The sequence below is a fragment of the Brachycentrus maculatus genome, unplaced genomic scaffold, assembly GCF_059751285.1.
Source record: "Brachycentrus maculatus isolate JH-2025_06_01 unplaced genomic scaffold, ASM5975128v1 h1tg000272l, whole genome shotgun sequence".
Classification (NCBI taxonomy): Eukaryota; Metazoa; Arthropoda; class Insecta; order Trichoptera; family Brachycentridae; genus Brachycentrus; species Brachycentrus maculatus.
The window spans coordinates 1,256,627-1,281,176 of NW_028281023.1; the positions used below are offsets into that span (position 1 = coordinate 1,256,627).

A 24,550-nucleotide genomic window follows, 5' to 3' on the forward strand; every position below is an offset into this window, starting at 1 on the left:
CTGATTTAATTGATCACTTTACTTACGTGTAACATTCACCAATTCTACCCATTATTGACAACCACACTACTGAAATTCTTGGAAGTTCTATATATATGAACCAATTTAGAAACTTTGTTCTTGAATCACTAGAACTTCACTAGAGACATCTATTAGTGAGATGAAAAGAAGCTTTTTTACTGAGCAGAAACCCTTATGTATAAGAGGTCCGAATCTTGGATTATAATCACATACATGAGAAACGCCAGAAAATTCATTTTTATTATTTTAGCTCATAATACAATTATTAATTATTTTTGAGTTACACAAGTGTATAAAGTGATCGCTTAAGCCAGGCAAATGCCAGGATGCTCAAACTTCCATCTTCTTTCAGAAAAAAAATCATCTACCGTCCTCCTTCCATCTTCGTTCATATAAAGAGGAACGATAGATGTTTCATATCGAGTTGAGACACCTATAAACAGAATTTATCTCTCGCACATAGAACCGCAAATTGTCACGTAAAAAATCGTCTACTTTTGAAAAGGATAAGTTATGTGTCTCGAGCCAAATGGCCGAACGACGGAAATCGGGTCATCTCGCAGTCTAGAGTCTAGAGCGTCTAGAGTCTAGAAATGAAGGGGAAAGAGGGGACAGCGGGCCAAGAAATAAAAGCGGACATTATTTTATTATTTTCCGCAAATGTCTCCTCTCTCCGACGGTGACGACACACGCGACCGAAATCGAAAGCTCCCCCGCTCGCATTTTTTCTTAATCCCAGTGGAGATTCTAGTCTTCGCGTGGGACGGGATTAGGTCACATATGTTTTAGCTATTCTAGAATACTGTTTTGCTTTCGAGGTATTCGAGAGTCAACTAATCGATATAAATATTCATTTGTTACAAATTCCTTTGATATTTATTTTTAAAAATACTGATCTCTTTGTGGCTGCCTTGTGTATCGTCTACGCCGGCAAATTTCTGAGATGTGAATGGTTTATTGACTTAGCCTCACACACTAGTATACTTTAAAGCACGAAACGTTTATTCTTACGTAGCAATAATGTTTAACTAACGAACAAACTCCGCAGGGGTAGGCAGAGAGATTAGAACGACACATTACCATATCTTTGCAATCATTCCTCGCCTCTTTGAAATTCATGCATTTCCTCTTACATACCTGTCGATTATTTTGACTACCCGAGAGCTTTTAAGTATTTGTCATATCTGATTTTGTCAAGTTTTCAATACAATGATCGTTTTGAAAAATTAATTTGAAACCAATTATTTTACCCAGAATAAACGGCAATTCAAAGATATACGTAATAAAAGACAACTGTACCTTTAGATAAAGGGGTGAACAGTAATCAGAGAATCCGGGTTCGAATCCTGGAACGGATTATAATTTTTCCAGCGATATGAGGAATTAATGGAGAAATTATGATTTTTCTATTTTTATTTGTGAAAAAAATTATATTTTTCGATTAAATAATTTACTTCACGTATTATTTTTTCTTCTACCATTTTTCATCATCTGCATCTTAAGATCTTCAATGCACGATATTTTATTTATGTAGCGTTATCGTGATTGTAAATTACATAATAGTTATATCAGTCTGTTGGTCAAAATAATCCATAGTTTTCGCACTAAGCACTAACTAATACTTATTTTTTGTTGTATTTATGTTGTATTTAGGTACAAAGATTTAAACATACTTACTCCAAAATTGTTTCTGAAATGTATTTGAAGTTGGAAAAATGCGAATTATGTTTACGATAACAGAATTACAAAAACAGTGATTCCGGAATAACCCTACACATAAAGAAATAATAAACGATTTCTAATGTCAGGCGTATTTGAGCATTTGTGATATATCAATTTTATTCATAATATCCTTTGCTTTCTAAATTTGTGTTGAGAAAAAATCGCTACTAAAAACTTAACTTAATAAAATCGAAACGTAACCTAATCTCATTAAGCATTTTCTTCTCTCTTTTGAATTTTTTTGCAGATATACTGTTATATCCGCTTGAACAATGTTGTGTATTCAAAGACAAAGAAGGCCTTGGCCCTAATGATGTTGATAATGAAAATTGCGTAAAAAAACAGCATACTAATTCAATTTTTTTTCTTGCTGAAAAATGTGAACGAAATGTGCTTTTTGCCTTTCTTCGACTCTAGTTCCGTTCCAAAATTCGGAGAATAACTTTCACTTAGGCATTATTATTATCACACTACGCTGTACAGGCGTCATTCAAGATAAATACCAAGTCTTTAACTTATCACAGTCGCGACCTGCACTTAATATGTTTGTGTAGTAAAATGCCAATGCCTCTCACGACTATTCCACACAATCAGAGAAGTTATCTTTAGTGGGCGGTCAATTATATTTCGCGCAATTCGATGATCTAAACATGTGATCGAAATGAGAGAATGTCATTAATTGATTCGGCAGTCATTTTGTGTGAATATCTATCCATTTTTTTTTTAATTTTTACTTCATTTTCGCGGTGTTTGAAAATGATGCGGAACGCAACGCGATACGACTTATTTGAGATTTTAATAAATAGTGGTACTTACCAAATATAATTTTAATTTAAAAAGAAAGGATTTCAATTGACTAAAACAAACTTTATGAATTTTAAGGTATTTAAAGTTAACTTTATTTTAGATGAAAGCTCCTTTGTATAGTGCCTAGTTAGATACAAGTAGTACAAAACATTTTGACTTCCTTGTTCCACTTGTAAAAAAAATATAATTAAATCTATTTTTCTCGCAGCATTATCTCGAAAGTTGATGGACGTTAATGGATAACTTGATTTTATGTTGACCCAGACGGAATCATACATGGAACCAATACAACTGCAACTGATACGATATATCAATGACACAGTACATAATATATTACCATTTACACATACGTTATATCCACTGGGTTCTGAAAAATGCTACAGCATAATCTTCACACTAGTAAAACGTCAAAATATGTCTCGAGGTGTGTAGCTTCTTGCGATGGCTCCACGGATGATTTTTGACTTTTAGCACTCCAATAAATGGCGGAATGTTGATTCTGACAGTCCGTAATTAGTGTTGAGATCGCCCCCCCAGTCCGGCCCACGACCGCAGCCGCTCTGCCTACCCACAGCGGAACTGCCTAAAATGGAGACCTAGTATGAACTATTACTATTATAGGAAATATTCACTCTGTAAGGACTTTTGACTCTCCTCGATCTGCAGGTGGAAGCGAGCATTTTTGTACTTGTGTAATCACAATCTCGGGTTTCGAAATATTTCGCTTAAAAATATAATCTATAATAAACCTAAACGTCAACAAAAAAATCAAAATCAAATCAAAAATCAAAAGGCAGGTCAATAGATTGATGAATAGATTGAACAAGATGATTTAAATGTAAACGTATAAAATACTTGTACAAGACTACTTTTGTTTATTCATGTAAATACTACTAGTTTCGAGAACTACAGATAAACATAAAAATATAAGCTTTGTTTTTATTTTCACCTGACGATGTTAATATCTGTAGTTCTCGAAACTAGTCGTGTTTATATCAATAAATAAAAAAGTGGTCTTATACAAGTATTTTATTTTTATTTTGAATATTTTAGGTTTACTGAAAGCTTTCGTCACATTCGCTGGTTTAGAAAGTCCTCATTTCCCAAACATGCAATAACGTGTTTTATTTCAAGCTTATTTCGGTATTGAAACACAATTGCAAGGAAAGATAATAGCTATTACTAATGCCTTTTTAGTAACTACATGTAAAGTATAATCTATAATCAATATTGCCCATGGTGACACCGATAGGGTAGTTAGCAACCCTAATCAGTGGCGGATTTGCCATAAGACCGCGTAGGTCCGGACCTAGGGCGGCCAGATATTAGGCGCGGCCAATCGTAACAATAAGTCTCTGATGATAACAAAAAATAACTAAGAGAACCTCCAATATTCTAAAGTATCCATTTTCGTGCTCAGGTTCTTTCGAAACAGTGTTGTAAATTTGTTGAATCGATTACGAACTGAAGGCCTTCAAACCCAAACCTTAACGTGAATATTTATTTGAGACTTCTTGTATATTTGAAATACGACAGTAGGTACTATTTTAATAACTGTTTAAGCGAATTAATTTGTAATATCTTTACCAATTAAAATTTAGTTATTCGTCAGGAGTGTTGGCATATACGGTTTCTTAAGCACCTCTTCGACGTATTTTGAAACGTTTTTCAACAGCCACGTGTTGTAACAAGGCCGTCGTGGGCTGACTAGACTAGGACACCGGAAGTTGTGGCGCCGCGCAGGAAATGGTAGGTGTTTTCTTTGGAGATGGAGAAGAAACCTGAAAATAAAAACCCACCTATCAACACCTCCAGGAACCAGCCGAGAGTGGAACCTGGAACCGTTAGCAATCGCCGGATGTCTTCCCACATACCAGTGTGACGACATTATCAAACACGATGGTGACAGCGAAACCAGGGCCGTCCCTGACGAACACCGAGTCGAGGAAATCCTCTGGGCGGCATATTCAAGGTGCGGCAAGTTAAAGATACAAGCAAGCACATCAGATAAAAATTCGCGATAAAATCCGCCTCTGAAGTGTAGTAGTTATCAAGTTTTACAGAATTACACGATGTCCTGGATTTTATTTCTGAACGGGTTCACACAAAATTAGTATAAGACTTACTGACTATCAAAGGTATTTAACGATCAATTATTTTAACCATATAAACATCAAGTTTCTCCGAATATTGAGAAGAAACCTTACTAAGAAACATTTCGGAATAGACCTACGAAATCAACCCAAAACCCAGAAGACGATTGAATTGTAATAAAAAAGAGCGAATAATACATTCGACATACCTTTGACAAATGTTATTGGCATTGAAAAATGACTTGAAGATTGTAAAATGATGGTGGTTATAGTTTACAACTTATTTTTACCTATGCAAAATTATTCATTTGAATGAAATTGTGATTGATTTTCTATTTTCAACAGTGCCATTTTTACAATATTTGCTCACCATTAATTTTGCCTTGGTGTGGAACAATATCGCGGGACATCCATACGTAAAATCAATAAACGGAGGATATCCTTCATTCCCATTTTTCCATCCTACAGTATATCGTGGAAGTAGTTTTTACGCTAACAAGATTGAAGGCGAAAACCTTAATTATCTGTTTCGTAAGTCAGTGGAATCTCGTGGTTTCGAATTCAGACCAAATGTAATTAATTTATAAAACGCTTTGAACTGACGGCCAGTGGATATTATAGGAAATGCGTAGGACCGTATTTCGACTACCTACTTTATTTCCTGTGTTGATACACGAATACCTTCCTACACAAACACAATAGAAAGTTGCACACTCTCTGGGATCGTATGTTATTTTTCATTTATTAATGAATATATCAAATGTTTCAAAGATAAAGATGGAATCGTGCATAACAGCCTTATACCGCCCTCGCAGGGATTGATTTATTTAGATTCCTTAACTTTTATGCTCTCCGGTTACTTATACCTTCATATTATCCATTTGAGGTTTTCATTGATTAGGTGGTATCAAGTTTTTTGGATATTATTTCATATTATTTTGGATGTCATTCACACTTCCCAAATATTTCCATTTAACCATTCTTTCAGTGTCCGATTGCTTTACGTAGCACTGTCACTTTAATAAAGCGAGGACTGGTGCATAAACATTTGCGGGATCGACAAATAAAAAATACCGTTGGATTGCGTAGACGATCAAATAAAGGTCGTCGGCCGCATATCTTTTCGGTTTTTCTAATTTTTTTTTAGTTTCAGAACTCAATTTCTGATAACGATGCAAGAAGGGATGGTTCTGGCTCCTCACGATCAAACTATCTTCTACGTCCCCTTTAACTCTTCTCAGATATGTAATATACATCCTCGTAGAATCCTACATCTGTTATTTTTTGTTTTTTTCTTCTGTAGCAATCTTGCACTGTTTTTATTTAACATAATTTTGATCACGCGTAGTACGGAGTTAAAAGATATTTATTTAAAGTTAAAGGGATATCAAATTGACAAGAAAATGTAATTAAATACTATTGACGGTCACAAGGAAGAAAAATAAGATGGAGAGTATCTAAAGATATCATCAATTAAACTGAAGTCATCTGCAGACTGTTTCTAAAACTATTCCAAAGCATCTATGCAGGTATGTTTAGAGGTATACACGCAGATAAACTGGAAAAATTACTGTTTATTAAATCATTGCAAGGCATGCGCCCATGCTAGTGCTTCTCAGGGTATATACGCCGATTAAACTAGAGATATCTGCATACGGTTTCTTAAATCATTGCAAAGCAAGAACCTTCACAGGTAGGTGTTTTACCTATTAGGTAAACAGGTGTTTTACCTGAATTAATCTGTCAGTATCTCTTTTACGTTTCCATCTCCTGAAAACCGCTTTCAGATATTATGGAAAATTTGAAATGACCATTTTCCTCCTGAAATACGACGTTCTTTTGACGTTTGAGTGCCGTGGCCGCGGCCGAAGTCGGCTGGTCACGAGACGCTGTGTAGTTCCAGAGCGCAGCCGTGCTAATGAGCCAATGTACGAGATGCGTTACTAGTTAATCGTTTTATTTCTGATTTCCCGGTTTTATTTCTGTCTGTCGCGTGTTTGAGAAGTGTCTAGTCGCGAAAGATCATTGACTGCCAAATCTAACAAACTATTTTAACACGATCTAAAGGGTACACAGTGTCTTTGTTTGCATGTCGTCTGGTAGACATTTCAACGATTGAATATATAATGTCTTACCCAGACACCGCTTAATTTTATTTCAGTTATTTATCACTCTGTTTCAATGAAAACTGAGAAGTCAACGTTTTCAGCATAGAAGCGAGAGTAAATTAATCATGTTTTCGCAGCATTTTTCCAGCGAAATTATGCAAGATCACCTTATTACATACTAAGTTGATTTTAATCAATCTTAATTAACAAAAAACGCATATCGAGTCAACTCTAGTGAGAGAAACAATGTATTCTCTTATACTAAAAAAAAATGTAAAACGATTCTAGATTTCTTTATTCTAATTTAAGTACTATTTTCCAAATTTACCTTCATTAAATAAACATAATAGAATCGCTGTCGCTTATAAAAACGATATAAAAATCATTAAATAAATAGAATATAACAAGAATCGCTTAGGTCTTCAATTTCAACGGTTATGTTCACTTGAAGTTAAGTTTAAACTCGAACCACATCACTAAAGTATTTCGTACAACGGCATCGCATAGCTGTTAGTTAACCAGTAGTTTTGGCTAATATGGAAAGTTTATTCCTAAAAAGTTCTTAAGGATTATTTGTAACATAGTATAAGACAGGTAAAAAATCCATGTATTCTTGACTAAAAAAATGTTTCACTAATTGATTCGGCAGTCACTTTGTGGTAATATCTATTCATTTTTGATTTCAGTTTTACCTGGGAAATACTACTATTTCTTTAAACCTATTGTGACACGTGTTACCTCGCATTCCGTAACATTTTCACGTATCTACGGTGTTTAAAAAGGATGCAAAATGCATGGAAACACGTATCACAATAGATTTTTTTAAACGCGTTAATTACCAAGCAAAACTTTAATTAAAAATAAAGAAAAGTTATTAAACTTTTTAGGATATCGCAGGCTTATTTCTTCTTCTAGAATTCTAGGAACGGGATGACCCTGTCTCTTTGCGTCTCTCCGCCTATCCTTTTGAGACGCAACGAGACGTTAGTGTGAAATAGTGTAGGTACGCAGACGGCATATTAATATCATATGTGTTGCGTAAACGATCGCCCCAAATTTGAAACAGGACGCGGGCATTTTCATTCATAACCTAGCGGATGTGGCATTGGATGGCCTCTCGCTTTATCATGGAATTATGTTATTTATAATACAATCAGAACTAACTGGGGCTTCATATTTTCGTGAGTTAATCATTATCGTCGGGCCTTGTGAATGATAATCATTTATTTAAGTGATGATTCTCATTGGGGAGATTCTCTCTTCGATTGCAAAGCAGGATATTTACCGCGTTTATTAAAAAAATCTCATCTTTTCTCCTTTTAACCTGAGGTCTTTCAACTTTTTATCCGGACCTCGAACTCTCAGATAATCAATATTACTCAGGTTATCAACTGTCGCTTTCTTATTTTTTGTATTTTATTTTCTAACTTTAAAGCAATTTCGAATGCACGCATCGCTTTCACAATTAAAATATATCTTTCAGTTTATGAATTCAGGGATGAGTCAAAGGAATACCACTAAGTTAGAAACGGGAAAAAAATCTATCAAATAAATATTTTTAAATAATTTATAAATTGCCATTTTCATAAAATAATTCGTAAAGGCACTTATACATATTTAAATGTAAAATAAATATCTGTGATTTAATTATGTAGAAAATAATCCTGTTTAATTGATTTTGCGAACTAATGCGAAATTATTTTTTTTAAAGATCACCTCACTCCCAATGTTTCTAACTGATGGTGGAAGAGTATTACGTGCCATCAGGCCTGCAACAGCAAAGACACGTTCGCCAACTTTGGCACGAGGGTCGCGAGCTGGTAAGATCACTTTACCCCTCGCAGATTTTGTAGCTAATTTTGTAGCTAGTCAAACTACTTTTAAACATTTAACATGATTGACCATAATGCAATGAAAAATTAATTACTTCAGCCCAACGACCGTTCAGTATGGAACATCATGCATGTGTTAGTGCGTGTCAAGTGTGTTGACTCTGCCAACGGTCGCATTCGATAACTCACACGTGTTTATTTGCCTTTTATCTACTTAAAAACTACGTTAAAATCCCCCATTTATTTGAGATAAGCGTTATCATAACCCAAGTGTTGAGTTTATATAAAAATATACTAGAACCATCTCTGAATCACTGGAAAATAGTGCTATTTTTTTTTTAACACACCATCTATCGGCGAGTAGCTTTATTAAAGTTTGTGATCCTTAGTACGGAAATTTACCCATTGGACTGTTGAATTAATGTGTAAATGGGTAGTGCGTCTTTGCTGCCATTGAAGATTGATGTTTTGTCTACTGATAAATAGATGGCTCTAGTATATTTGAATTTTAGTTTTCACTGTAATTTTATTCTACTTATTTTGTACAAAGGAAAATAAAGCTTATATTTGCATTTATAGTTGCTCTTTCAATTAAATGTTTTTTTGCGTTTCCAAATAAATACAAGAGAATGTTTTGTTTGTTTCATTTTGTCTTTATTTATCAAATCCATTAGACTTTACATTGATTATATTATTACTTTGGTGACCTAAGAAAATCTAAATTTAACTATTCTGAGCTGTTATTTCATCATAATATAAATTACAATAGTACACTAAAACAACGACGATATAACCGATATCTTAGTAGTTTGTTCCCAGTACATGTATTGAATTTACATACTTGCATTTAAAAGTTTTATTTGTTATCGGTAGAATTTATTTTTTATATACTTATTTATGATAACTACTATCCAATTTCAGTTTTTACACAACGATTTTTATTTTTAAAAAATGTGTCACATATAAGTGTGGTCACACCTTCAATATATTAATTTTATTTATTTTTCAGGATTGACAGGAGAAAGCTAATGACATCTTGCGGCGGGATCAAAAAACTTGAAACAAGAGTAAAGATAGAAGATAGTAAAATCGAAAATCAAGGATCTTCAAAGGAAATGCGTGCAACTTTTTTCTTCTTCTTTCTATATAAACATTTTTTATGGCGTCTAATATGATTTATTTTTCAGGTAATCTTTTAACCCCCGAAAATTCGGGGTTGGAAGTTTATAATAACAATAATTTTGGATAACTTATACAGCGCTATTTTCATAAAATACTACCTTAAGGGCGCTTATACAGATGTGGATTATGATATGAAAATTATAATGATAGATACAATATTTTAAATAAAAACGTTATCAATCCGCTATTATTGCGCCTTCTTCCCGGTCTTCTTGGGCTGGAGCATGGCCAAGATGTTGGGCAGGACCCCTCCCTGCGCGATGGCCACGCTGGAGAGCAGCTTGTTTTAGGTGTTTAAAATTGCACTCAATTTATTACAAATCACAGTATTTCTATATTTGTAAAAAATTACAGATGAATATATCCAGGAGAATCTACTCAAATTCAGAGACAAGCTCAGCGGCAACCTGTTCTGGTGCCAAGCAGAACCGTAGCTGAAACCGATGAACTGCAACGAAACCATGAGCACAGGACGTCATCTGACGCTGTCGAAGGCTGAACCGTATCGAAACTGGTTTTCATAATGGTTTGACAGATGCATTTGATATCTGAGATCATTGTGAAAGCTGATTTTGTCGGTCATCCTGCCTTCACGTGATATTTGGACACCGTCACTGCAGACTCCCAAAGAAGGACCACTGGATTATCAACAATTATTTGTATTTGTATATTATTATATTGAAATATTTTTAGTATGTTTTATTTTCATTATGTTTTAATTGTATGTATAACTTTATCCCAAGAGGAGCGCAAGAAAAACAACATTAAAACATATAACTTTAATGACCTTCATGAAGTTACCACGACACTGAATGCTTGCTTCATCACACTGGGATGGGCTAATAAGACATAGATTGGCATGCTCCCGGGAGAGGCTGATGAAGAGCTCCAACTTCTTCATGAAACTGCTTGTGGACCACAGATTGGAGCAGCACTGGAGGGTTGCGGTTGTCAGCGAGCTGATGTTCTTACAACTTCTTCCCAAAATAACGCTTATGTTATATACTCGTATTTACAAAGTTTTGTTCTTTTTATTTATTTTTTTATTATTATTGTTTTAAATTGTTAACAATACTTTACTTTTGTTGTACTTAAGTTTTGTTGTGCTTAAGCATGTAAGTATTTCGGCTCAACACAGGCTATGTCAAAAGAGCCAAAATGCAGATAAATTATACGTGAGAAACAAAGAATTAAATAAAAAATATTTTATTTTATAATACTATGTAGTTGTAAGCAAATTATGGCAATTAAGTTTTGCACTCAGCGTTTAGTCAAGCCAGAATGAAAAATATTATAACTTTTATTAAATACATATTTAATTTGAACATTTAACATAGTTTCATAATAGTAGTGTCACCATATTTACAAATACAGACACGAAACGTTAATTTCAAATTTCATTTTGACATCTCAACTCAGATGAGGAAGAATATGGAAGTCTGGGTATTTACAGGGCTTATGACCTGTCACAGGTTGGTTAAGTGATCACTTAGAGATGCAACACAATCACCTACCCATGATTGACAACCGCTCTACTAAAAAAATGGAATTTACAGATCTTTATGTATCATAAATCTCATGACGCTTTATCTCACATAAGCCATCTATCTATATTTGGTTTGAGAAAGCGTTTGTTTAGAAGATAATCTTAAATTTTTAATTAATGTTTTACTTAGTAAATACCACTATGTCTTAAAATCTACTGCGACATGTGTTTCGATGCATTCCGCATCATTTTCAAACACCGTATGTGAAGCTAATTCTAAATTTTAGAGTTGGGTCCATCACATAAAATAACCAAAAAATTCCCTAATAATATAATACCAGCATTTTACATAAAAAATAATTTAACAAAAATTTTTAAAACACCTGAAAGTAATCCTGAAAATATATTAGAGAAAAGTGGCATATATAAAATAAACTGCGACTGTGGAAGTTCGTATTTTAGTATGACTTCCAGAAAATTCAAAACAAGAATCAGGGAACATGTTTTTTTTTAAATTAATGTTTTACTTAGTAAGTACCACTATTTCTTAAAATCTACTGTGACACGTGTTTCGGTGCATTCCGCATCATTTTCAAACACCGTATGTGAAGCTAATTCTAAATTTTAGAGTTCGGTCCTTGGAACGTTGAAGGTTGAAGAGGGGGTAGTAGCTGTTTCTTATTTTTATTTATAAATTGAATTTTTATTTTTTATTTTTATTTCTGATCAGGGGGAACATAGACAATAGGGGGGAGGCTTTAGTCATTGTCATATTGATTGTCATTTGATGTAAATTGAGTGTTAATAATAGTTTATATTTGTGTTATTTAAACTAATTAAAGAATAAAAATTATTAAAAGCTAAACTGGCAGTACACAACGGAGTCTGGAAGCGAAACATGGAGTTGACATGAAAGTAGACTGAATGAAATAAGGAATGAATGCAACGCATTCATACATTATAAATAAAAATTAGAGCGGTGTGTTGAGATCGTTTGGACATATTTTTATTTATTTATTTTTTTTAAATTTATTTATTTATTTTCATAATACATAGATACATTCAATATACATATTCATTTCATATACACATTTATTATACGTATTACGGCTCTTTAGGCATGGCCTGTGTTGAGCCGAATACTAATGAATTGGAACGAATGAGTGAGGAAAGAATGGTAAAAAATATATGAGGAAGACCGAAGAAACCTTCTGTTAAATATGTACTGCATTGCGAAGGCAGATAAAGGATATTTAGGATATTATTATTATTTGAGATATTATAGGATATTATTAAGGCTATTTCTCTATAACTTTGTATCATGAAACGAATTTGATTTTGTGTATGTTTTGAGTGTTTTTTTTATATGCTGTTATTGTTTAAACATTCATCATTGTTGTTTGTTCATTCTTTTTGGTTGGTAGGCTTGTAATTGGACATTATGTTTTTTTTATGTATAAATAAACAAATAAAACCAAATAACGCGTTTTAATACTGATATCTTAACATAAATGAAAATCTATTGAGATAAATATGGAAGTCTGAATGTTAACATGACTTCGATATGTTATTGGCTGGTTTAAGTGATGATTTATACACTGTTACACTATTCTACGTACGTTTGATAACCATATTACTCAAAATTAAAAATCTTGGTGTTAATAACTCCCAAATTCAAATCTAGCATTCATGAACACTTAACATTTTACAAATATTGTAAAATAAATAGATTTAAGATAGTCAAGATTTATTCACACGTTAATTTTTCCTTTAATATTTAGATTTTTTTTCAATAAATATGTAGATCAATTATATCACATATATGGACAAAGTCGGAAATATATTTATTTAATTTATTTAAAAACCAATAATATTTACACTGGAATACTATTGTACTGATTCATATTATATCATGAGTAGGTACATTTTTAGTATAATTTTCCACATAATCTTCTTCAAACCCCAATGGCGCACAAGGCACTGCATCATATAAACGCAGTGTTATCTTGATCGCTAGCACGCGAAGGAAAGGCGATTAGCCTCTGCTTCAGGTACCAGTCCAGGATAATATTGAATTAATATCAAAGTGAAAAAAAAACATTTATATGTAATTGACCTCCCGCTGGGAATCGAAACCGGGTCGTTTAGAACTGTAGCCAAGCGTGCTGACCAATACACTACGGAGGTGGACACACATGTTTTATAATTGACGTTATAAAGGTATAAAAGTAGTCTTACTGCAGTTGAAATGCAATCTCTCAGATGAATGTGCGGTAAAACGATGTATGATAGATATTTGAATGGTGATATATAGGTTAAGAATGTAAGGCTGAGATAAGCATTAATGATAAAATCAAGAAAGGTGTGTATATTTGAATCGAATGAGTGAAATGATAGTAAAACAAATTTATGAGGGTAATGTGGTTGGTGATAGATGCAGAGGATGACAGAAAATTACTTGGAATGATCAAGTATAACATTTCAAATACTTGAATGCCGTCGGGCCAGAAGTCGGAATAATCGGTGGGTATGTATGAGGAGATGCATGAATGTGGGAGACGCGAAGATTGTTTGCAAAGACAGATTGGTGTGGCGTTCTATTCCCTCTGCGTACCCTTCGGAGAAGCGGCGTTAAGGTAATAAGCATTAGTTAGTTAATGAATGTTACAGTTATAATCATACTCTAAATTTTTAAAGGAGAAACCGGGATTTTAAAGAAGAAATCAATTAGTTACAATGCAACTATGTATACGTAATTAAAAAAAAAATAACCATTTTTTTAAATTGTGTATGTCTCGATACATTTAAACATTTTAATGGTGAAGGGAAGGGAAGGTGTTGTCGAATTTAATACAATACTCGAAATTATGTTTAAAAAATTGTGTGTATTTAAAATTTTATTTATTTTTAATAGTATAAAATCTACCACAAAGATTCTTTTAAAAAATGAAAATGTAAATGGAAAAACATTTAATTAAAAAAAATATGGTCTTTGGATAACTAACTGAATTAATATTTTATTAGGTTACATATTTAAGGTCGTAAATTTTATTGAGGTTTCATCATATGATAAATCATATAAAAAACATTTAATAAAAATATATAGAATATTGCTGAAAAGTATCAATCATCTTAGAAAAGGATTTTTAAACAATCGTAATTGAAGATAAACACCATGAATTCAAGACATTTACCGTTATAATTCAAATGTAACTTTGTTTTAAAATCACTATAAATGTTTTATTATTATAATGTCTACCGGTTTCGAAGCTAACCGCTCCTTTATCAAGACTCTTGAGTATTAATCAGTCTTGATAAAGAAGCGGTTAGCTTCGAAACCGGTAGACATTATAATTAAGTAATAATAAAATATTTAAAGTGATTTTAAAACCAAGTTACATTTTAATTATAAACTGGAAAGTCACAAAGTGAGTGCTTTAAATATAAATTACATTTACAGTTGCCGAAAATTTTCAATTTTGGTAGTTTTGAAATTTACATTTTCCTACAAAGTTAAATTTTTATTACAACTTTCAACAAACAGTTATAATTTTTTAATCAAAATTTACGTTTTAAAATTGATCAATTTTCAAGGATCAGTTTAATCTAGGGTTGTATTTGAGTTGTATAAACTTTGCCATAAAGTAATTCGCTTCAAAAAGGGCATTTTGTTCATCTTGACTTCCTCTCCGATTTCCAATAGAACTGTGTGGTGACATGTTACTGGTAGCCATTCTGTGGTAATGAGTTCTGATTTCGACGGAGTTGGATTTCTGAAAATAAAGAAAAAAACTCATAATTTTGAAAAAAAATATTTTGAATATTGAAAGCATTAACTTTGTGGATCATAGGGATATATTATTTGGAGAAATAAAAAGACTTCGTTTTTTGATCCACTCACATTTTTATTAACAACAACTTGTTGCCCTCTTCGGGGTTTATTTTATGACTCTATATAAGTGTCCGCCTCCGTAGTGTAATGGTCAGCACGCTTGGCTACCGTTCTGAAAGTCCCGGGCTCGATTCCCAGGGGGGGGTAAAATAAATATGAGTGATTTTTTCACTGTAATATTTATCAATATTACCCTGGACTGGTACCTGAAGCGGAGGGCTGATCACCTTTCCTTCATGTGTAAACGATTAAGATAACACTGCGTTTATATGACGCAGTGCCTTATGCACCATTGGGGTGCGGATAAGGGTTTTATTATTTATTATTATTATAATTAGTAGTTTATTTGATATTCATATCCTTTTTTTGACAACCCAACATAGATGATGAAGAATATGGAAGTCTGGACATTTACAGGGCTTATGACCGTCATAGGCTGGTTTATATTAAACCATATTGTTGAGATGTTAAAAAGTAATATGAAAAATAACTTCTATAATTGGAGATAATCTAGGTTTATGAACAAATATATTTGGACACACTCAAAATGTTATAAACTACAAATCAGTGAATTTGTTAATGGCTCTGAATGCTTTAAGGGAGTCTTTTAAATTATGACTTATAATAATTCTAATATTTAACGAATTGATTGATGTGGTGATCATTTTACAAAGCTACAAACATTGCATTTGGAGGGCAGAACTGATGAATATTCCTTTTATTTGGCATTAGCGTATTTATTGATTTGGCGTTTAATTGTAGAATTCCATAATAAATGTATCAAATATTATAATCAAACACTGATTTTTAGTGTCAACTTAGCTGCATTTTTTATTTAAAAATAAATAAAATATAGATTCGCGATAATTGTTTCGCCTTAATCTTAATGAAATGCATCCAGTGTGCTGAAAAAGATATATCTGAAAATAGTTATCCAAGTACAAATAGCTGCATATAGTCATGCACTTAGCGAGGCCACAAGTATGGAAAACGAGTATATACAGGAACTGACTCAACAAACTAACATTAAAATATATAAGTACATACGCAATACATGGCAAACTTTCTTCTGTACATTATAATAATTTATTGACAAGTTTCACTTACGCCTATATTTAAGATAAATAGTTGTATAGTACGATTCCTCAAAGAGAAAAAAACGGTAATTTTTAATCGAATTGAATTGTAATGGGAATTTGGAAAAAATATTTTGTAAAAACTAATTAACCATCATGCTGCTTCTCCGCAGGGGCACGATATGAGGATAGAACGCCATAGCACTTTGTCTCTTCCACATACACGCATCCTTTTTTAATTTACAAATAACTTCTTTTCGGTTATCCCTTTGGTGATATAACCAAATGGTGATAAAGAAACTGATAAATCAAACAGTTGTTAAAATAAATCTATGTCTAATGATTATATCGTGGGTATACTGGCAAAAAACGTTAACTCTAAATCCCTGTTTGTAAAACCCCTGTTATTTAGAGCTTTAAACCTGCATAAAATACCCGATATTAAACTTTAACTTGAATTTACTTTTAAAATCACATAAATATGACAGTTTTAACTATTTAGTATATTTTGCCAGTTTATAGAACTTTATAACAATGCATCATTAAGTCAAAATTGCATATTTTCGAGATAACGTTTTTGGCCAGTACACCCGCGATATGAGCGTAAGTTGGTGTTAAAACTCTTACCCATATCTAGCAAAATCTGTCCACATCTGCACCATTTTACTTCTCACAATAATATCCTTAGCTGTCGGCGAAACATCTAAAACATATTTACTAGATCCAATATACGTGGTATCATCTCCATGGTATGCACCTTTATCCATGATATTAAATAACTTCTTAATGAAGTTTAAGCTGCCATCATATGTAAAAGTGTAATAGAAATTCTCCAAGTGATTATTTCGTAACCTGCAGAGCAATGACTGATGGATTCCACCCAGAAAACCGAGATCTCCCAAGAATGAATGAACAGCATCCACATCGTTCATTTGGTCATAGGTTTCTCTCAGTTTGGCATCGTAATGCACTCGGTCTACCTCAAAACTCGCTGGTAAATAATCTATGAAGTTTCTCTTATTAAGTTGTTGAAGTTCTTTTTGATAATAATCTTCGAACAGGCCGCCTTCGTTTTCGCAGAAGCCAGTTATCGTCGGGACTCGAGTAAATTTACCCGCATTAAGAAGATCTGCCGGTTCAGCATTCAAGAATGGTTCCATTCCTTCAAAAGTTTTTTCGACAACTGGTACAAATGGAAACATTTCACCGTTTTTGATATCTTCATCATCCGAGATCTCGTAGCCTGTTGTCGCCAGTTTCTCCACTTCTATGGTTTTTAAGAATTCCAAACATTCTTCCGGGTCTTCGGGGGGAATATTAGATCCGAGAGCTTTCAATAGAGCTTTTACATTTTTTGCCGGATTTCTTGATCTTGCCCAAGGATTTAGAGAAGATCCCGATTGTAAAATGGCCTTGTGAAAGAGACCTTCTGACATTGGTGATAGTAGATGGTACTCGACTGAAGCCGAACCAGCACTGATACCAAAGATGGTTACATTATCAGGATCGCCATTGAAGGCTCTAATGTTTTTCTGCACCCATTTTAGGGCGAGGTTTTGGTCTTTCAGACCGACGTTTCCAGGTGCTCCGGGAATATCTAAGGACAAAAACCCAAGAACACCCAGACGATAGTTGACTGACACAAGAACGATATCTTTCGCTACAATGAAATCGGGTCCGAACCAATCGTAGCTTCCTGATCCGTTGACGAAACCTCCTCCGTGAATGAAAAACATAACTGGCAGAAGTTCATCTTCTTCTTTGGGATTGGGAAGCCTCGGAGTGGAAACATTTAGATACAGACAGTCTTCTGATCCGACGTATTGTCTCGATACATTTTCAAACTGAGCACAGGGTTGACCCTCTTCTGAGGCGTCATATACTCCGGACCAAGGCTGTTTTGGAACTGGAGCCTGAAATGAAAAAAATATATATTTGAAATTTAATTAACATATTTTTGATATACTATTTATGAAAAGTCGTTTGAAAAAAAATCTACTCAACCGTATGAGTGACTATGCCTTAATAAGGTTTAAAGAAATAAGTGCATTCAAATGAAACATATAAATCGTTTGTTTTTTTTTTTATCATTAATAACAGAATTATATCTGTGATGAATTGTTTAAATGTAGCTTATATTACGCACTAAAAGAATTTAAATAAACCATTATGAATATTTATTGAAAAAATATTATGATCGATATTACTATCGAACCGCCTTTGAGGTAGTATTTTACGAAAATGACGCTATTTAAATTATCCAAAATAAAAATTATTATTATTGTTTTTAAGACTATTATTATTACTACAACTATTACGAATGCCCGAATGCATTCGTAACTAATCTCTAGTACTCTCTTCGAAATGTAGATACTCTCTTCATTATCACAGTGACAAACACTTTCAGTAAACACGTTTTTGTATTGCATATTTTTTAGATACATATAAACAATAATTGTTTTAATAATATTGTAAATAATTAAATGTCTCATGACCTGTGCATAAATAAGATAAAATTAATCGTTCAAAAGTATGCGTAATGCCCGATATCGAAATTTGCTTTGAATAACACGGAGGTGTGTATGAATAACAATAAGATATTATTATAAGAAAAAATAAATAAAGGAAGTGTTGCCCGGACCTAACTAAAGAAGAGAGCAATACACACGTAATAAACTATTAGAGGCAGATTACATTTTATCCTATATTTTGAGTGCATTTTCCAAGATGACTTTGCACCGTGTCACGAAGCAAAAAATTGTTAGTATTATTTTTTTCTGATACTGTAGATTATATTATTAAAAAAAATAAAAAATGAAACACTATGAAAATACATTTTTGGTCAAAAACATATGAAAAATCATAAAATTTCAACACTGGATTGACCCGGAAATAGTCCTGACCTGAGCCCTATCGAGAATTTGTGGTATAAAATGGCAATCGAAATAAATAAACTGAAGCCTTCCTCAAAGGAAAACCTAAAAACGTCACCAAAACAGTGTGGTTTGAGTTTTTTTTTCCAAGACTACATACAAAATTTGGTGAAATCCATGTCAAAACGTATTGAAGCATAAATAAAAAAAATTGGAATAACAAAGTAGGTACTGGTTTTGTTGATTTTTATAATGGTAAGTAAATATGTGTTTTTTAAAATTATATGAGCTTTTTTATATTTTTGTGTGAAAAAATCTAAAATCTACAAATTAACTGTAAAATTATGAAAATAGAATTTTGTTCACTAAAGAGGCATTTTTGCCATAAATCATCTTTAAACATTGTTAAATAATTTTAACAGAAAACCTATCAAGAAATCACCCAAATATTTATTTTTATTTTTAAAACTGATATTTTCAATCTGAAAACATTTTAGTGCTCGCTACTGTATGTTCATATATATATATATTTTATGACGAAGTATTTGTGAATTATTTATCTCTTAAAAAGCTGATATTTTTTATATGGGTATGAATTATCAGCTAAAGAAATGACGTCGTAAACAGTGTACAATTGGCCGCCTCTAATGTGTTCAATATAAAAACAAAACATTTGTATAATACCACTTTTGAGTTGATTAATATAAACACGACTAGTTTCGAGAACTACACATGTTCTCATCAACGGATGAATATACAAACCGTAACGATAGAATTTGTATTTCACCCTTAGAAGAGAACTAATTGTAGTTCTCGAAGCTAGTCGTGTTTATAAGAACATTCTTTGGTTAACCTATTCAAGTATCAGTTTTTATTATTTATATATAATAGGAAGTGAATGTAATTCATGACCCAAGGTTTAGATTGCGGAAATATTACTGCTGATATCATATTATACTTTACGATAGAAGCGTATTAAGACTAAACAATAATTTATTTACTATTATCACATACAAATCTTTATTATGGTACAGATATCTCCCTTTGGAATTGATAAACGTCTGTGAGTAATTCAAATATGCAAATATCATAATATATCTTGCTGTACATCTGAAGCTGAGTTGTGCAAACCCACATGATTGCAAACATAAACGGCTCAAAGTAAATGCAACATCATCAATGGTGACGTTGTAAAGGCCTAGATCTTAAATCATAACGCGTTTGGGCGCGCTGAGGACTAGACGTGTGTTCACGTTCAATTTTTTTTTTATAAAATGTATATTAGAATTTGCCTCTTTTTTTCTTCTGATTATTGGTAAGAAGTATTAAAGGTATTCAAAGTATTAAAGGTTTTGGAAGGTTTTCAATAACTCTATTTTTTTAAAAGCCATATATTTATTTCGAAGAAAAACTATTTTTTCAATACCAAAAAGGTGTTTTAAGAAAAAAAATTCAAATATTCTGGGCTTAGAGAAAATGACGTTGCTCTAACGTATATTGAGCCTTGATAGACGTGAAAACATGGATATCTTTCACTTGACCATTACATTTTTACAAATTCTTCAACCGGTGTAAAACGTTCCTACTAAATGTCAAAATCTCTCAGTCATTCACGAATCACGAAATGCTGCATTTTTAAATTATCTAACGCTTAAGTGATTCTGAAATCTAACTGCGGTTTATGCAACACCGCTTATCATGGCCCTACTTAGTCTTCAAGCCAAGAACAAGTTTTATGGCCTATTCCTACTTCTGAGTGGTATGACTCGACAAGTTAAAAGTTCCTGTAATTTCATGTAATTCGTGAGTGAAAATTCTGTGTGAAAACTCTCAATCTAGTTAAAGGCACGAATGTATCGCACTTTTTTGTATATTATTTTCATTGTATTATTTTTTTAACATTTTTGACATCTCAACATAGATGAAGAAGAATATGGAAATCAGGGCATCATAACATCCAAAAATTGAGTAGTGTGGTTGTCAATCATGGGTGGGATGGTGAATGTTACACGTGTGTAAAGTGACCACCTAAACCAGCCTGTGACGGTCGTAAGCCCCGTAAATGCCCAGACTTCCATGTTCTTCTTCATCTATATTGAGATGTCAAAAAAATAATAGTTTTGAAATATGTATTTAATAAAAAAAAACTAACGGATTTTTTTTTATAAATAACGTATGCTTTTCGTGATTCAGCTTTTTTGGTAGACAGTTACGTAGATACATATTCTCTATCTTATCTTGAAGTTATATTATTTATATTTTACTTCGTTAGTGTACTAGTATAAACATTTTTTTACGATGAAAAAATACAGTTATTTTCTTACTGTGGTTATACAACTCATAAAATATACTTACTTTTATGTCTACGTAATATATATAACAAATAAGAGAACATATTACATACCTACATACTAACGTGTAAATAAATTCTAAGATCGGTAAATAAATCCCTTGTAGTAACAAGTATTTTGTATATTAAAAGCTTAGTTAACTTTGTGGTATGGTAATATAACACTGCCCTTATCATTCGTCGTTCACTTTGTGTAATACCACTTAAAAACTCATCACTACATAGCGGCAACCAGTTTCAGAATGACCATTCCATCATCAAATCAACTATAGTCCAAAATAAAAAAAATATCCATAACATCGATTTATAAGATCGATTTCTCCGTTTTGGAGCGAAAATACACAATTTGAAAACTCTAAAGTGCGTGGTTATTATTTGAAATAATTAAGAACGTAATTTTCTTCTAAATTGATTGTTTAGTCCCGTTTTGTACGCCTCCATGGTGTAGTGGTCAGTGCTTTTGGCTACCTTACTGGAGAACCGGTGGGAATTATCCCAGAGGGGTTAGAATAAACAAAGATTATTAATTAAAAAAACATCATGAACTGGTGCCAGAAGCGTAGGACTGATCGCCCTGTCTTCACGTAATTTACAATCTATATGCGTCGATGAGATGCAGTGACCTTTGCACCATTAGGTGCCGATAAAGGTCAGAAAAAGAAGAAGAAGAACGTAAATTAAATGTGATGAAATGGATATTAATTTATAAATAAAAAAGAGTAATACAGGCAGTAGTTTGAAAATGAAATAACAAGACGAAACACCTGTCACTTATTTCATTTTGTGATTTATTATTTAAATAACTAAAATGTGTTATTTAAATAATAAAATAAAATTTAGTAGACTTTTGAAATTGGCGTTTAATTTTAATATTTCATATATAAATAAAAAAGTAGGTAGGTACCTTGAACCTGAGATCTCCGACAGGCGACTCTGCATAGGGGATCCCCTGAAAACTGTAAAAGGTTTTTCCCTCCAGGGAGGTGACCTCTCGACCCATCAATTCACCTTCCAACACCTTGACTTTAGGACCGGCCATACTTGGTTACTGATTACCAGCCTGGATTCGATAGCTGGAATAAAAATAAAGACAACATATTTATTGATTTGGCGTTTAATTTGCAGAACTCCATAATTTATTTTTTAAATATTAAAATCAAACGCTGATTTTTAGGGTCTAGTAAGTAACATATTTTATTTAAAAAATAACTTAAAATATTAAATTCGTGACAATTGTTTCGCGTTGTTAGGGCATTATCAAACAACTGTTAGTAGATGGTTTAAGTTAGTCAATTATAAATTCGAATATGAAAATAATAATATACATTTAATAAAAATGAAGATATCAGTAGACTCTGAACTGATAAGGTTAAGCCTGACTGCGATACTGGCGTCATGGGTTCGATTCCAACCAATTATATAAAATGAATAGATTATATGAATATTGCATTCCGAGTATTATTTCATATATCACTTGTGCAGACAAGCCTTTAATATAAGTAATAGTTTCTACATTTAATATTTTAATTGTTTGTATTTTATGTGCCATTGTTTACATGCAAAATCTGTTTTATCGTATGTATTTATGTAAAAATCCTTGTATTTTTAATTTTTTTTTATTACTGTTAATTTACAGATAATACAATTGTTTTGAAATCTTCTGCAATGCAAAATTCCGTCTAAAATGTATATTAATAATAAAAAATACATACGATTAACAAAGGCTACAGCGATATTGAAATATGAAATATGAAGATTGGAAAATAACAGTGTTTTATAAAAATTATTGTAAAAAATTATATTACTGTAATATCATTCGATGTGACAGCTGTTTCGCCTAACAGGGGTAGTCTCAAACTGAATCAAAAGATTCAATATGGTTTGGAATCATAAAGCGTTATTAATTTTTACTATAATTGAATATTAAAAGTAATGACTGTAAAAAAATAGTAAACTGTTGTAAAAAAAAAAATTATTTTCATTCATACAGTTTATTAAATAAGTATTATAAAATATGTCCTTGCCACGCCAAATGTATCCTAACTTGGAAAAACTCAGTAAGGGTACGTTATTGTTAATTGTAATTTATAATTATAAATATGATAAAAAATAAATGAATAAAATAAGAAAATTTGGCAAGTATTTTACACAGATGACACATTAAATTAATTATATAAATTAATTACATGACAGAATGAAACCGGTAAAATAAAATGAAAAAACTAACTGGATCGAACCATCAACATGTCATTTTTAAACAAAATTTACCATTATTTCACAAAAGTAGAAAAATAAATTAAACTAATTATTATTTCATAACAAGTTGGTACTCTGAGCCGACGAAACCGGTTAGTAATTAATAAAACAATGTGAATGAAGGTATGAACCTAATACATTATTAGTATGCGATGAACCGCTCTCGAGAAATTTCACCTATTTAAACATTTTATAATTAATACAGTTTATTCACCTCTAACTTTAAAAATACAGAAAACTACAGAAAAAAAGGAAATACGGAAACTGTGAATTGATAATTAATTTAATATATTATATTGAAACTAACTTATTGTATTCACTGAAAACGAAACAACAAAATATTTGTTATTTTATGTAGATAAATACACGTATGTCTTCGCACAACCCGCCTTTCCATTTGAATCACACGTCGACCGGAGACTAACTAATTGTACGACTGAAGGACAGTAATCAACAAGCCGAGCTCTTTTACTATTCCGTTTCAACTCATTTAATATCGCTTTAACCATTACCGGAAGATTGAACCAAGGAAAATTTGTTTCGTAACGAATAGTTGTAAGTTGAACTTGCACCGATCGAGTCTAGCACAATACTGTTGGCTCAACGCCCCCACTATGGCTTCAACGGGTGACTACAAAATTACTTTCTTTCATTAGTTGGATGAAAACTTACGATTGTTTTACAAACAAATAATGTAAGTGTGTTTCGTTTGGAATTATGCATACAAATAAGTTTTATGTGAGTACATATATCACATATATTACATTGGTGCATAATTACTTCCGTTTTGAGGGAGGGTTTTAACAATTTTATAATATTAATGTACCTAGATAGGTTGAATAAATATATATA

General features: G+C 32.3%; 1 protein-coding gene across 3 annotated transcripts; it reads right to left on the reverse strand.

Moving 5' to 3' along the window:
- Positions 1–14,136: 14,136 nt before the first annotated feature.
- On the reverse strand, positions 14,137–24,303 carry LOC148305499 (juvenile hormone esterase-like). Of its 3 annotated transcripts, none has more exons than XM_088266599.1 (4): positions 24,211–24,303; positions 22,347–22,515; positions 16,847–18,132; positions 14,137–15,024 (listed from the first exon to the last, which is right to left on the reverse strand). In XM_088266599.1, the coding sequence occupies exons 2-4, from the start codon at positions 22,479–22,481 to the stop codon at positions 14,853–14,855; spliced, it is 1,593 nt and encodes a 530-aa protein (XP_088122725.1). In that variant the 5' UTR covers positions 22,482–22,515; positions 24,211–24,303; the 3' UTR covers positions 14,137–14,852. The 3 variants fall into 3 exon arrangements, with proteins under 3 accessions (XP_088122725.1, XP_088122724.1, XP_088122726.1); XM_088266598.1 differs by lacking the exon at positions 24,211–24,303 and adding an exon at positions 24,006–24,150; XM_088266600.1 differs by lacking the exon at positions 24,211–24,303 and adding an exon at positions 23,913–24,053.
- Between the last annotated feature and the right edge of the window lie 247 nt (positions 24,304–24,550).